This window comes from Rhagoletis zephyria, unplaced genomic scaffold (genome assembly GCF_001687245.7).
Source record: "Rhagoletis zephyria isolate East Lansing unplaced genomic scaffold, Rhagoletis_zephyria_1.1 Rzeph_scaffold_00867, whole genome shotgun sequence".
Taxonomy (NCBI): Eukaryota; Metazoa; Arthropoda; class Insecta; order Diptera; family Tephritidae; genus Rhagoletis; species Rhagoletis zephyria.
In genome coordinates this window covers 69,057-85,470 of record NW_016157951.1, presented here as the reverse complement: position 1 = coordinate 85,470, position 16,414 = coordinate 69,057, and the positions used below count along the sequence as shown (strand labels likewise).

At 33.5% G+C, this 16,414-nt stretch overlaps 2 protein-coding genes and 1 long non-coding RNA gene across 5 annotated transcripts in view; 2 read left to right on the top strand and 1 right to left on the bottom strand.

Moving 5' to 3' along the window:
- The window catches only part of Appl (amyloid-beta-like protein), a 66,988-nt gene extending 52,612 nt beyond the window's left edge, over window positions 1-14,376 (bottom strand). For both annotated transcript variants that reach the window (XM_017614622.1, XM_017614623.1), the window contains exon 1: window positions 14,172-14,376. In XM_017614622.1, the coding sequence (XP_017470111.1) occupies window positions 14,172-14,198 (27 nt within the window). In that variant the 5' untranslated portion in view covers window positions 14,199-14,376. The remainder of the gene's footprint in view (window positions 1-14,171) is intronic.
- On the top strand, window positions 2,490-6,374 carry LOC108361864 (uncharacterized). Of its 2 annotated transcripts, XM_017614625.1 has the most exons (4): window positions 2,490-2,645; window positions 3,175-3,289; window positions 5,792-5,961; window positions 6,015-6,374. In XM_017614625.1, coding segments are annotated over exons 1-4 (411 nt in total). In that variant the 5' UTR covers window positions 2,490-2,521; the 3' UTR covers window positions 6,017-6,374. The 2 variants fall into 2 exon arrangements, with proteins under 2 accessions (XP_017470114.1, XP_017470113.1); XM_017614624.1 differs by having other exon boundaries at window positions 2,491-2,645; window positions 5,792-6,374.
- On the top strand, window positions 7,268-8,017 carry LOC108361865 (uncharacterized). Its single transcript, XR_001847379.1, has 2 exons — window positions 7,268-7,444; window positions 7,557-8,017. It is a non-coding gene; the product is annotated as an uncharacterized LOC108361865 (long non-coding RNA).
- Window positions 14,377-16,414: the final 2,038 nt, after the last annotated feature.

Below are 16,414 nucleotides of genomic sequence, written 5' to 3'. Positions count from 1 at the left end.
GTCATATATGTTCTAAATATGAACCACATCGGATCATAAATACGGGTTTTCCAAATATCTCGACTCCTGCGCCACCTATCGGCAAAATTTTTTTCGGATTAATTTCTTTTCATATACGTAATAAATGTTCTAAATACGAACCAAATCAGACCATAAATGCGGGTTTTACAAATATCTCGACTCCTGCGCCACCTAGCGGATTAAAACATCTTTTAAATTGTATTGTCCTCGAGTTCTGAGCTAAGTTTGAAGTTTCAAGTCTGTAGCTCATCGGGAAGTTTGTTAAATATTGACTGCAAAGTTCCAGGACATACATACATACATACATACATACATACAAGTGAAGTTAAATAAAAGCTTGTAAAAAAATCTTTTTGGATGAAGCATCGGATCTTAGTACTGCCTACTAAGCTGTAAGTGAATGGAAATATAAGCTTTAAATCTTCTGCTGCTGTTTAAATATGTAAGACGTGTAGAATTAATTGGACAACTGACAAATTTAAACATTTTCATAAATTTTTACGCGAAAAAAACTATTACAAGAATTTGTCACTGATATGGAGAGCCGTATGTATGCGAAGATTAAGATTTTAAGATTTTTGAATTCTTTTAAAAAGTTGCTGGTCACTACTTTCCCCCTCTAACTTTCTCCGAACTTGGCTTAAATTTTAAGTTGAAAAAACTTACTAAACTTGCCTACATATGTATGTATGTAGGTAAATATGGATGAGCATACATAAGCATGTGTGTATGTACTTGCAAGTGTGAATTTGCACATAACCACTTCAATAGCCATCTAATGGGAACAAAGAATTTTCATTCATAGAAAAAGTGTTCACCAGACGTTGAGGCAAACTAATGAAAGGCTAATGGACACTGAAACAGAAAATAAAATAATACTCTTATATAAAAATATTCGCGGACTGTATGTGTGTGTGTGTCCACAAAATAAAATTAATAATCAAAACAAAACAAAGCGCTTCTCGGGCAGCATGAAGTCAAAAGTGATTGCAAAATTTTCTAGAAAAAAATCGAAATTCGATACACGAAAACACAACGAAAGAAGCAACAACATTTAAATTTACAAACGAAATTGCGCTGCCAATAAATTGGAACGATAACCTCTGACCCATTGCCGAGAGTACATATGTATGTACATATGTATGTATGTATGTAAGTGCGTGCTTGTGTGTGTATGTGATCGCTGTACCAGCGTATCAAAATAACCAATCAATATATGTACTTAAATGCAAATCAAAGAGACGACCGAAACCAAAATGAAAATGAAACTAAACGCAGAAACAAAAATTAAATTAAAAAAAAAAAATGTACACTAATGGACAAATAAAATCTAGAAAACAGGCCAACAACAATAACAAATGTAAGTGCAAGTTCAGCGCAAATGAAAGAGTAAACAAAGCTTAGAGGAGCAAACAACTGATAAGCGCGCAAAAATGCTGTCATACAATGTAGCGAAATGAAAACAAAGTGAACGCTGAACTCAAATTGAGTGGTGAGATTAAAAATTCCAAGCTGAGCTGAGCTGGTGCATGCAAATTATATATACAAACTAATGTGTGTATGTATGTACATATGTGCAATATGTATGTAAATGTATGCAAATATCGAGCTCTAACTGCCAAAAAGGCGTAAGCGAATATTAAAAAAAAAAATATTTTTGATTTCAGTTAGATGCTAGAAACATTTCTGCATCAAAAAAAAAAAAATAGTAAATATTCAATTACGTCTTTTTGACAGTTAGGGCTCGCTATGTGCATAGAAGAATCACTTAACATATACACACGTAATCATTTTTGTCTTGATAAGCCATTTAAATTGGACTGAGCGTTCCTAAAAAAAGAGCGTTTCAAAGGTATTTTCTCCCTCTTGAACATTGTTGCCAGGTTGATATTTGGTCGTCATTTGGGCGATTTTTAATTGTCATGACGAGTTGATTATTTCGACAAGCAAATGCCAATTTTCCTTCAACTTTAAAACCAGTTTACGCGAACAGCTAAAAATTGCATCCATGCACGTTGACCTTTCCTAATAAAATTGGTGAAAAAAAGTCCGCTTTCCAAAGTTGGTGCGAGTTTTTATCATGTCGATTTTTCGATCTCGATTTTTTTTTTTGCTTCTTCAGAATTTTACTGGGCACAAATATCCTGAACCCAAACTGAAAGACTATTGCAATTCTAAGACTTTTGGAAAAATTTTCCCTTCTCAATGCAATTAAACATATTTTTGTTATTAGTAATTTGGATAATTCGTAAAAAGTTAACTAGTTATATTTTGTATTGTTTTCGTATAACAATCACCATATAAATATTTTAATATTTTGTGTGGGCGATTTTTCAATGCAAAAGACGATTTGCGAGAACCAATTTGACCATTACTCACTTCAACAACCTGGCAACACTGCGCTTGAGTTGACTTGTGCTCACTCAATTTCAAGCGCCGCTCAAGACTTCAAACGCTCCAACACTTGGCTGCTCAGCTCAGTTCTTAATTGAGTTTCGCTATGTTTTGTTCACGACAAAGTGCGCTTTTGCAAATTTTTCTTTTACTTGCTGGCGCTCTGGTGTTGTTGCTCCTTTACAGCACTACCGCCGATGCGTATTCCGGTCTGATACCGCCCGATCCAGGTGTGAAAAGTGTAAAATTAAAGTTTAAAATAAAATATCAAATGATAAAAAATATAGAAAATACTGGTATTCCAAAAAAATAACTATAAAAAGAACAAAATACATAAATAATTTTGTATGAACTACACAAAATTAAAATAAATAATTTTTTGCATAAATTCGTATGGCCCTTTTACTAGATAATGCCAAAAATTGTAAAACAAGCGCCAATATAATCCAAGAAAAAAATAAATAAATTTAAAATTTATGCTGCTTAAGTTTATGCTTTTTCCATAAATTTCAGTGCTCTTTTTCCTATATAAAAAAAAAACACACGTACAAATATCAGAAAAACACAAAAAAAATACTATGAAAATTTTACACCTGATTTTAGAAAATAATTCTAATAAATTTCAGTGCTCTTTTTCCTGTATAAAAAAAAACACATGTACAAAAATCAGAAAAAAACAAAAAAAAAACTATTAAAATTTTATACCTCATTTTAGAAAATAATTCTTTCTAAAAATTACTTTGCCCTTATTTTTGCTAGATAATCCCGGTAAATGTGTTTATCGCGGCGACGAGCTAAAGCTGGGCGTAAATTTGGGCATTGCACCCTGTCAGCGCCTCACCTGCCATGAGAATGGTTCCATACTAATTGAAGGGTAAGTGAGTGGTAATGGAAAATCGAAACACCTTTGTAAGAAGTTTACACTGGTGATAATGAAAATATAATCAGCCTTATCATGAGTTTCATTTTCCCCGAACCGGTTCACTTTTCACTCTTGGTGTCCATGGTTTTACTATGGACGGATGACAAATTTTCGGGTGAATTTTTTTTCAGGCGAAACTCAGGATAAGGCAGAATATGTATTGATATACAAGTGCACGTAAGTTATGGAGAGCGATAGAGAAAAAAATTTAATAAATTAAAATTTGCATAAAAACTCATTTAAATTTTTAAATTAGCAATTGGAAACATAATTCAGAAAGTTCTTAAATATGTGAAGATGCAAGTCATGGAGTTTAGAAATAAATTTCTTGCTAATTTTGACATTTTAGAAAATAAGAATTTGCCGCAAAATTAATTTGTAACTTATCCACGTGATATAGTTCCGCCGATCGTACTATGCATTATTGCTTCGGGGGTTTGCAATCTTACTTATATAATATGCTTCTCGAACATTAGTGCGATGGGAATCTGCTAATACATAGTCATATGATCTACCACAAGCTCTGATTTATTTCGATCTAAAGGCCAGCAAAGCTTTTGTTTATTTTGTTCCGCATTAATTTTGGGATATAACTGTAGGACTTAATCCCAAAATAATTGCGAATTTACGAGCTGATCCCTACCTATGCTTTTAGATACCCGAACAGCAGTTTGTGTGTCGCGGCGTTGTGGTTTAGTAGTTAGAAGTGCGCACTAAAATTCCGCTGGGCCTGTGATTGAGCTCAATTTCCGAGTAATATCAAAACAAAAGAAAAGAAAAAGTTTTTTCTAATACCGGTCGTACATCGGCAGGCAATGGCAAACCTGCGGGAGTATTTCATGTATGTCGTCAAAAACAGCTTCTCACAAAATTACAATCGCCGTTCGGAGTAGGTGCCTCCCCTTTGTGTGACAACATCAACGCCCACGCCACAAATCGGAGGAGAAGCTCGGCCAAACACTAGCATATTGTGTAAGCGTCAATCTGTTATAAATTTGTGAGGAATGATTGTTGTTAAATGCGCTTTTCAATAAGGCTTTAATGTTTGTTTTAAGCAATTAACGTATTTTGTAGCTTTCAAATTGTTGACTGAAATATTTAAGTACTTCCTTCACTAAAAATATTTGATTTTATTTTAATTGGTTATATGTATTTCCGTCTTGTGATTTCTGCAAATTATTAACATATATAGTGCGTGTGAGATTTATGTGCCACACACATATTTGAATATTAATTTTTTTATTATTTAATTTTAATTATTTTAAATAAAATTATAGTTTATTTTTTTTAACAAAAACCGCATAAACCCAAGTTTCAAACTTTCTGCAATATGTAAAACAAAATCAATTATCTTTCTTAAAAAAATCGAGCTTTTCAGTTAAGAGTTTTTAGAAATGTTTTGACTTTTGGCAATTTCTTTTCTTTTTTCATTTGAAGTCGTCGCTCATTTTCTCCATATAAAAAAAATTATCGCGTATATTGCACAAAGTTTATTAAGTAATAAAACAAATAGTAGTCGAAACTTGTCAACATATGGCTGACGTATAAATGTGATACGCACATATGCAAATATTTCATAGTCAACTCAGGCTCAATGTGGCATAGACACGACTACAATGCATAGATGTGAGCAGAAAAAATGCCTGTAAATGTACATATCTACATACGAATAGTTCTTCATACGAAATGTACATATCTACATACGAATAGTTCAAACTTTCTGCAATATGTAAAACAAAATCAATTATCTTTCTTAAAAAAATCGAGCTTTTCAGTTAAGAGTTTTTAGAAATGTTTTGACTTTTGGCAATTTCTTTTCTTTTTTCATTTGAAGTCGTCGCTCATTTTCTCCATATAAAAAAAATTATCGCGTATATTGCACAAAGTTTATTAAGTAATAAAACAAATAGTAGTCGAAACTTGTCAACATATGGCTGACGTATAAATGTGATACGCACTTTATATATATACATATGCAAATATTTCATAGTCAACTCAGGCTCAATGTGGCATAGACACGACTACAATGCATAGATGTGAGCAGAAAAAATGCCTGTAAATGTACATATCTACATACGAATAGTTCTTATAGTAATGCATGAATGGTTGGTTAGAGGAATGTATGTATGTATGTATGTATGTACATATCCATACATATCTGTGCAAAAATGCCTAGGAAAAGTGCACTTACCAATAATTAAATTAATGAATTTAATCAATTAAATAAACAGGCAACGACAACGGCAACAGGCAGCAGACAACTCAATTATTTATTGCACTTATTCCAGCAACTTTCAATTATGCTTTGCCACTTGCCTACATAAATACATACCTACGTACACACGCATCTACATCTCAATTTTCAGCTATTACTGACTTTGCTTTCCAGTGCTATATTCGATTTCATTCTCTTATAATACATATTCTCTTTTTTTTTTCTTGCTCTAATTGCAGTTGCGGCAGATTACGCATCGAGAGCTGCAACAATGGCGAACGCATCCATGCGGACAAACCCTTCCCGGAATGTTGCAAACTGCGCTACAAATGCAAGAAACCCGACGGCACGCCATACTATATTGAGCGCGATACATTCGCCAGCGAGCAGGAGAACAAGCTGAGACGTTAAGGAGGGTTGGCGCGCGGCGACCAGAGAGCGTGGGGGTGGTGGCAGAGAGAGAGAGGGAGATAGAGCGCGCGAAGGTGGTGGGTGAGAAGACAGGGAGGAAAGCGTTTAATGGCAGAGCAGTGATCGCGTCTGAAGTGGGTGCTGCAAGCGAGAGGAATAAATAGAGAGAGGGAGATTATAGCAGCGTCGCTCAAAGTGGATTAAAGCTGCTGTTGAATTCAGTGAAAGAAGGTGGTGTAGGTGGTAGAGAGGACGAGTGGGAGTCTGCTGGCGTTATAGGCAACAGCGCCGTTGATAAGGCTTAAGGCACATTAAATTTGTGTTATTTTGTTTTCTTCTTAGTTTGTAGCGTTATCTCTGTAACCTTAGTTCGTTGATTTTGTATTGATTTCATTTATATGTATGCACGTATTTTTGGTTTTGTTTTTATGTTTGTTTATATGTAGCTTAGAAATATACAAATGCATATTTATTGTCAACAGCATAGAAATTCGATATTTTATGACTGTGGGTGGTGCTGTGACAAACACAGCATTGGAGGGATTTAATTTAAATGATATTGGCTAAAATGTGATTTATTATTTATTTATGCACATACATATGTAAGTCAGTTTTTAGTTTTGTCGGATATTTGAAATTGGATAAATGCGGAAAGTTTCTTTTTCTTTTTGAGCGTTTTTTTATGTGATTTTTTTTTTTATATTTCTTGAGAGCCTGGATATTAAGTATGCTTGAAATTATAAATTTCCGCAGAAAAAGAAACTAACTGCGCTTATGGCATCTATGTGCGTGGATGGATTTTGAGCGAAACAGGATTTCTGAGAAAATTTTAACATTTCGTAGGCCGAATTAAAATTTGTCTAGCAATTAATAAAAATTTAATTTCTTTGTTGATATTAATATCAATATTATTACGAACATACTTATTTAAGTCATACCTATTTATTATCCAATTAAAGATATGACGATTCAGATATACAGTAACGAGCAAAAATGACAGAATAATGATTATTTTTAAATATTCAATTGGTTTTTTAATTAAACAATTTTTGTTAGTTTTTTATAAAAAAATATCCACGCTATAACCACAAACATTTTTGTTAAAGTTTCAATCTCAAAAAAAAAAACAATTTATTTAAAAAAATTCTTAAAATTCCCATTAAAATTTCAAACAGGAGTTTTAGAAAACTTTTGGGTATGCAATTTGATAGCCCATGAAATTCTAGTAATAAAGTGCAAGTTTGAAACGACTAAGAATTCGCTTTGATTTAAATTTTTTTTTATAGCGTGAAATGTATTTTTATAAAACCTAAAAAAAAATTAACTGGAAACTATTTTTGCTCATTAATGGATATGTATGTATGTATGTATTTCTCGATATTTTCGATGTTGTTACATATGTTTATCGGAATTTTTATCGACACAATTTTTGGGTGTACTCATTCGTATTTTATTATCACGTTTATATCAACTCCAGATATGTATCAGTACAAACTTTTCAGTGTTGTAAAAGTATTTACTATAATTAAAGTTTGTTATACAAATATGGCAGCCGAGTTATCGAAAACGATAAAAGAAAATTAATTGTTAAAGGCAGTATATGGAGGTGAAATAGTAAGCTTCAATTGAGATCAATTCGTGTACAAAATGAGAATTTAGTTGTGTCCGAGACAAGCGCTAGCTTTTGTAAGAACAATGCAGCCGGATCACAATTTATAGTTTCTCATCATGTCCGTCCTGATTGATGGCGCTGAGGAATGGACAATGGCAACATCCGATGAGACAGATGAAAATGCTGCAGCTTTGAAATTATTCGATGTGGTACCCGCTGATGGTGGTGGAGGAAGAAGAAGGCAAACTCTAAGCTGGAAATTACAGGTAGAGAGCGAATTAGCTTAATTCGGTGTTCATAATTGGTTCCCGCCGACGAGAAGGATGAAGGACTGGCTTGTCGCAAACCAAGAAAAAGGCAATTACGAAGAATATATAAATGGCGCTGGATAAATTTGTAAAAATTTCCCCTTTTAGTTTCTTTTCCCAAGGAATGGGCAAAATGAGATAGTATATAGTAAGGGCTGCGCAAAAGGTTTTACTTTAACTGCACACTATTGCACACGTCAGTAAATGCAGTAATGAAGCAAATGCACTTGCCAATAAATGAAGTGAAACTCATGGCTTGCTCGCAATCAAAACAAATACTGCATTGTCGCAGCTGTTACTGCAATGACAGTATTTGTTTGCTTATTGAAAATAGTGATTTACACTAAATACATCAAAATAACGGGACAGTACAGCGAGTGCAGTAAAACAATTGGGTGTGCAGTAAACGGCAGCAGTTTGAATATTCAATGTTAGTCAATTTGTGTTAGTACGCCGCGATACAGGTATCAAATATAATTTTTGCCAAAAGCATACATATTATCTAATAAATCAGCTTTGCTTTTCTCTATGAAAGAATCCAAAGTTAAGAATAATTGGGGTAATGTGTTGCTAAAAGTAGGTAACATATACACACTTGACAGTATTTGAAAGCACTGAGGAAGTGAAGTGAAGTATAGCAAAATTAGCAAATTTTTTGATTGTCCTTGAAAAAAAACAATTTATGCAGCCCTCTAGTATATAATATATGTATTTATATCAGCTTGGACATTGTTTTCATCTAGCAAGCGGTTTTCTGGGACGTCTGTTCTTAGAGTGCAAAAGTAACTTGAATTCGTGGAAGCAGTCTACTAGCGTTAGATATTTCAGTAGGTTTTAGTTACAAAAGTGCTTGGTGAGATGGGTGAACAATGTGAGATGGTACCTAATAGGAAAATAAACTAAAAAAATATTTAGCACGATTTTTTTTTCATAAATCAATTCATAAGGCTTATCTCCAATTAAAGCAATTATTTTTCGCTGAATGACTATATTCATCAACTAAAAACCACTGTTGTGACTGTTTTTATATTAATTGCGTTGCATGTGTACAATCCACCAGCAGTTATGTATCCGGTTTTGAGTTAGCTCCCTTTATGACTTAGTACTCAAAGACATTAATATAGGTACTATAGGTGCCCAGGTGCCCGCCATAACTAACTGTTTAAAAGAAGAAGGCGGAGGCTCAGTCTATCAGTAATCCAATACAGATAATTTCAAATATTCTGCCAGCTCTTATTGAAGATTGGCAACACTAAGAACCAAGAGTAAAGCAATTAATATGGTTTCAAGAATTTTTGTTGAATAAATATGAATATTATTATGACTACGTACATATCAGTAATTAATTTGGTTATTTGTTATAAAAAATAAGTATAAAATAACTTTACTGTTGTATTTTCCTGCCTGTGAGGTCAACGGCGAATGGTCATCGCGCCGAGAAGATGGCTTATTTGTAATGAATGTCAATAAACAAGTAATTTGTTGTTAAAATATGCAAACGAAACCCGATTACGCTGCGCCAGCTTTGCTTGTACAATACACACACTTGAAAACACAAACATAACACACACATGCACATGCTGTGGCACTTAACAATGGCCTTGCCACATTCCCTCACATAAAAGACGAAATTACACTGTGCGTCGGGGCGTATGAGCAACATTGCCGCTTAATTAAATTTATGCAAAATATGTATGGAGGACGACCAAGACGATTTTCGTACACCTGTACATGTGTGTGTGTGTGTGTACGACTTAATTTAATGCGTACCAGTGCAAGCGCGTCTGTGCTTGTTTACGTGTATGCGTTGCGTTTGTGCGCGTTTGTATGCATAGTGAAGCGCATCACATTATGCGAGGATGAGGCTTTTATGCTGTTTATTGTCTCCGCTGATGAGTCTACAAAGGCTACTCGGGGCTACTGAGGTAATTTCGTCCGCAGCGCAGCGTACTTTGTGCTATTTTATGTTTTGTGTTGTGTTCTTGCTTGTTGTTGTTATTTTTTTTTTACTTGGCCGCTACTCATTTGTCGCGCGCCGCGCGGACTTTGCGGCAATAAACAATGTCAACAATGAAGGCTGACAGGCAATAAAACCGGCTGCCAGGTAAACGAAAGAGCAGAGCAGGGAGGTGGAGTAGAATGATGGGGATAGCGAAAGCAGACAGCCATCGCTTGTTGTATGCGATGGGATGAAGTTTGCATACTCGTCCAAATATTAATATAAGCGAAAGAAGTTGGAGAGTAGTGATGGACTTAAAGAGGCGTTCTGGTTAAGATATGCCAATGATTTACGTGTTCGCAGTAAAATATGCGCGCTGTCTTGCCACAGCAGCAAAAGAATGTGGCAAAAAGATCTTCAGTAGCGAAATATGAGGGAGGTAAGAGAGGAGAATATGGGTAGGAGTGTCATCCAAACAGCGAGCAGGTCAAGTATGTTTTTAAGTGAGTTGAGTAAAGCGACAGCAGAGGCTTTGATTGGCAATGAAGTGTAACTCTTGTTGCCAATATGAAAAATGAGACATCAGTAATTTGCAAAGTTAAAAATATCCGGGAATTATGTAAGTAAAAGACAGAATTAACGGTAAGTTCATGAAGTGATATCGTAATGGTCAATGTAGTTGATTTGATGGTAGTAAGAGAATTTCTCCAGCTGACAGTAAACAATTAAGAGTTAAGCTGAGAATATTAAGGAAAAGAAAACGAATAAGAGAAAAAGTTACAGAAAGATTTCTATATACACAGTTGTCAAGAAATGATGTGAAAAATGTGAATATGTAAAAATGCAACGTGCAAAAATTTTGGTTATTTCGAAATTTGACAAATTTTTGTTGGCTATTTGAAAACTGCACATGATGTTTTGTTGACTTAAAAAATGGATCTAAATTTTTCGTAATTAAATAGATGAGCATAATTTTTTACTCATGTAAAAACTGAGCATACATAAATTTTTGCTAAATAATAAATATAAGCCATTTGAAAACTTTGGATGAATTTTTCATAGTTTAAAAGCTGGACAAATATTTTGTTTTTTTTTAGTTTTAATACTAGATATAATTTTTTGGCAATCTAAACCTGGACACCTATTTTTGGTACTTTATAAACTGGACATAAATGGTTAATACTTATTTTACGTAATACAAAAACTGGATATAAATGTTTAGGAATTAAAAAATAAAACATAAATTTTTAGTTTTTTGAAAGCTGGACATAACTTCTAAGTAATTTTTGGTCTTTTGAAAAATTGACATAAATTTTTGGTCTTCTTGAAACTGAACATAATTTTTCGTCCATTTAAAGATTTGGTCATATGAAAGGTGGACATAGAGGTTTAAAAATGTAAAAACTGGACAAAAACGTTTGGTATTTGGACATAACTTTTTAGTTGTCTAAAAACTGAACTAAATTTTTCGGTGATTTAAAAAATGGAAATAAGTTTTTGGTCATTCGAAAACTGGACATAATTTTGCTAGTCATTTTGGTGAATTAAAAATTGGGCAAAAACTTTTGGCCTTTTGAAGACATAATAATTCTGTCTCCATTTTTCTTGAAATTTAAAGGCATTAATCCGCACACATAAAATTGAATTGAAAGTGTGGATAAAGCCTTACATCTTTTAAAAATTCACAAAGAATAGGACGACAAAAAATAAATAATGATAATACATTGTTTAAAGTGGTTGCAGAAAAATGAACAGTAAAAAAAATATAAATGTAAACGGATTCACATACATGCATGCAAATTATGTCCACTTTTTACCGTAAAGTTTTTAGTACACTATACCACTAAGTAGTCGTGGTTTAAGGTCCTTTTTTCAAGAGTTCAATGAGCGAATGAATTAATCAATTTTCAGGCCAGAGAAAAGACAGAAAAGCGAAATGAAATATCTAATGCATTGTCTTTAGAAAGCTTTCAACGATATAAGCAGCGACTCTGGATTTGAAATCAAAGCGGAGATGATTGCCAGATGAGCTATGGTCTGGATGGGGTTTAACAAGTAAGAAATATGTGGCTGCCCACTTCCGAATCTGTGTCAACCATTAAGGGTTCTCCACTCTTTCAAAAATCATCTCTGTAAAAATTTTTTATCCACAAATTCCTTCAACAATTTTCTCTTAAATTTTTCATTGGCAATAGTCTTGCATATGTTTTTTATACAACCCTTTCCTCATGCAAAAAGTATTCCGGTAATTTTTTTCGTATTTTTAATCCTTCAAGCCAAGTCAGCGCGCAATGCATGTAAAAATTAAATAAATGTCCACGTAATGGCATTGTTAAAAATAAAAATGAAACAAAAACAAAAAAATTGTGGAAAAGCACAGCACTTTTAAACAACTGCAATTTCTCGTTGATTTTATGTAATAAATAAAATTGCAGCGAAATGTCACGCATACGCTATGATGATGGGTCAGCGAACAAACAAACAACTGCAACTGGAAGTTAGCGAAGAAGTTGGATGGGGAATGTGATGGCAGCGGCTACATACACAAGAACCATCCAGGGAAGTAGTTATGAATGAAAAAAAAAATGCAAAAATAATTTTACGCTGACAGCCGAGCATGAAAAAATGTATGTAACTAAAGCTGCGCGATAACGGTATGGCAGAGTTGCCAAGTGGCCGGTGTGACAATTCTTGAGGGTATGTGTGCAGGGCAGAGAGGAATTAAGCCTACATATAAGAGACGAAATATCAGTAGAGCTGTGAATGCAGAATCATTTGCAAAAATGTAGAAATGTTTGGCAAAAAAAAAATGTACAGAGAAAAAGAAAGCAGTCAACGCTGATGAAACTTTATAAAGCGCACGCGTACAAAAATACTTAATAATATTAGCCGACACGCCTCAAGCGCATTTATTTCAGCAACACACACACACAAACACACATGTTTACGTACGCAGCAGAGTGTGGTGGCCGAAGAAAATTCAAAGGTTTCCCCCCTAAAGTTTTGTGACGTAATTTAGCCAAATTGTCACCCCGAAAAGCACTGCTATTTTTTTCGTATAAAAGCCATTAATAACTTTTGCTGGAGAAAAAAAAAAGAAACTGAGTCACTATGGGATATTTGTAGTAAATAAAGATCCTGAAGGTTGCCTGTTGGGAACTAGCTAGTAGCCAGTTAAACTATTCGACTTTGGGAACAAGAAGTCAACTTCAGAATTTGATGTTATAAAAAGTATCCATTACACATAAATTCACTAAAATTATGCAAAATTTTGTTTGATGAACAATTTGGTTCATACTTTATAATGTGCACTAAATTTACAGTTGGAGGCGTTGTTGGTATTTTCGTTGTGAAATATTTATATTGCGTTGTAGCTGGAAACTTCTGCAAAAGTAGTATATAGTAACGGAAAGTTTCAGCATTTAGTTCTTATTTAAATGGGGCCAGTTCGGTACTAGTTCTGAATTACAAAAAAAATATTTGTTTTATAACTTGAAATAGTGTCAGGTTAATAAGAAGGGTGATATAGTTAAAATGCGGCCAGTTAGAAAACAGTTCTCAAAACGCCGAAGGGCACCAGTTGTATCCACAAAAAATTATTACGAAACACTAATCTCAATTTAGAAGAGCAGCAGTTCGAAACCATGCAAAATTGGCCTCTTTATGCTAGCCTTACCACGGGAACCGAAAATGTCCACCTCCACCCACAGCCAATCGCAATTGCAAGGAAAATGGCAAAGGGGGCGAAATTTATTTGAAAAAATGCATTAAAGTGATTCTGAGCTTTGTTTTTTTTTTAGCTTTAATGCAGGAGTATGTGTGCGGGCGAGTGCACCAATTTCTTGCTATAATTTTTCAAAATCTCTTGCAAAGTAATCGTGCAGCCAAATAGTCAAATGGTGAAGTATAAAATGAAATTGCTTTTGGCTAAGTCTTCTTGGGTAATCGATATGTGGCTTAGTGGGTGGATAAAAAGGAGGTATTAGCAATGATTTTCAAAGCACTGAGCGCAGCAATAGCGGCAGCACAGCCCAGATTCACAAATAAAATGCAAATAGCAAATATGTAAAAGGTGAAAAATGCTAAGAAGAATCTATAAATTATTATATTTTTTTTACGCTACGGCAGCCTTTTGACGTCTGACCCATTTTGCAAAGCTCAAAGCTCTTGCTTCCTAGTCATGCTGTGCGTTTGTGCGCACTTTTCGACTTCAGCAGCGCAATTTTATGCTACCTTTTTTCATAGAGATAAGTGTATATTTTATTGGTAGCAGGTAATCCTTTCTTGTTGTTGTTTTTGTTGTAATTTTTCAATTTCACTTAAATTTTCTCATTTGCTTTTCCACTCACCTTTTTGCAGTAGTCCAGTAAATCCATTTTGTCACGCAGGCATGTGGCGCCCGATGTCTTCTTATTCAAATCCGTTACCCAGCGTCCCTCTTCGGAGAGGTATTGCGGTTGAAATACTTGACCGGCTTCGCAGAGCACCGCAATTTGTGGTTCCCAACGCGGCGAGGCGGCCTAAAAAGAAATGAAAGAAAGCGATTAGCGATGAGAAATATGAAGTAGTCATGAAAACACTGGCAAAAAGTAGCTTCTGGAAATAAATTCACAAAAGGATTAAGTCGTTTCCTTAATAAAGAAAGGCTCTATCTCACGTCGTCGCTCAAATGCAAAAAAGCCGTAACTAACTAAAATTTTGTATTGCATAAAATAACGTGGGGACTTATAATTCGATGAAATGCATCTTAATCCAACAAAAAATTAATTTTGGATTTATAAAAATAAATAAATAAAAATAAATTTTTTTAATACACAGCTTTCTTTAAAGTCCTTATATTTTTAGTATTCTCCTTTCAAACCCCTCTCCCTTGCTCTTTCCTATAATTTCCTTATTACCACTCTCATTCGTAGCTGCTGCTACAGCATCCATCCACCCTTCCTTCAGAGCTTACGCTCCAATTCCGAATCATTCGACATCAATCATACGCCCCGTTGTCCAGCGCTCAAGTGTGGCATACTCGTATTTGTCGCACACTTTAACAGCCAAAGCTAATTTTTAATGCTCGCTTTAATAAGCAGAAAAGCCAATTTCAAAATGTCTTAGTCACCTAGTTTCGCTGGACCTGCACTGACTGCTTCTTGCCGGCCATTTCACTTTCTTACTTCAATTCACTTTGAATTTATTTCCATAGCTGGTTGGCTGATGAGGGTCGGACAAGGAGCGTTTGTTGAGCTAATTTTTTTCCGAACCATAATTTTGAATTACTTTTTAGCTTGTAACTATGTAGAATGGATTCACCAGAAAAAAAAAATGGATTCACGAATTACTAAGAATTTAATATTAAAACTATTTTGGTTTACTAAAATATTTAGAGCATCATAATAATTAACAAAAATGGAAAAAAAATATGAAAATCAAATCTTACTTGTTACTTGGGTTAAGGATTTTACCTAATTTAATAGGGTACTTTTCATTTAAAAAGTTTTGAATTTTAATTTGAATATTTTTAATTTTTACTGAAGATGTTGTTGGAAAGGGATTATTTAAAATTCAAATTTTTTCTTTCATTTGTAAGTATGCAAAATTAGTACACAAAATTTTAAACACGTTTTCCATAAAAATGTTGACATTATTTTGAATGAAAGTGCAAATTTTGTTTGCTAAAATTTTTTACCCGAAGATGCAATGGATACTTTGAAATTTGGAAAATTCTGAGAGGATCACGCTTGATTATAATATTCGCATGTACTTCACTTCTTATGCGAAACACTAAGTAAAAGTTAACAATATAAAAACAATTCTTTTCCACTCTAAATTTTTTCTATTTTCTTTAAAAAAAAGCTTTAGGAAACTTTTTCATGTTGTAAAAGTAGTCTAAAGACGCTAATAAATTTGAAAAAAAAAAAAATATTTTTAAGAAATTTTTACAAAAAAAAACAAATAACAAAATGAAAATTTTGTATTAAAAAGTAAAAAATCTGTTTTTCTTAAAAAAAAAATGTATATATATATAGATACATATATAAATATATGTACATACATACATGTATAAATGTTAAATTTAAAAAATTGTTTTTTTTTATTAATTTCCCCCTTATTTTAATTCTTCTTTTCTACTCTAGAATTCTTTTGCGCAAAAAAAATCGTGTCAGTACACCTACATACATACAAATGCAGCTTAAAACGAATATTGGTGTCATTAATAATTGCTTACGTTTCTTGTTTTTGTATTATTTGCAAAGTTCTAAACTAACAAAAATTTACAAATTCATTCAGGCATACATACGTACACATACTCCATAGTCGGCGCTGTCTAAATCGAAGTTGTTTTCAATATTTATTCAGCCAACACTTTGTATAGTAAAAAATGTTTAACACAATTTTTTCCAAACATGCATTATAGTATGGGTAAGTAAATACTTAACAACTAAGAGGGTATAAATAACATAATTAAATGTATACACAAATATGCACATATGTATGTATGTATATAGATAAACACTACATATTCATATTCTGCAACGATCTGATGCGATTAGTAAAATGCAAATTAGCGTATTGCGTATGACAATGCAGACGAGAAAACAAT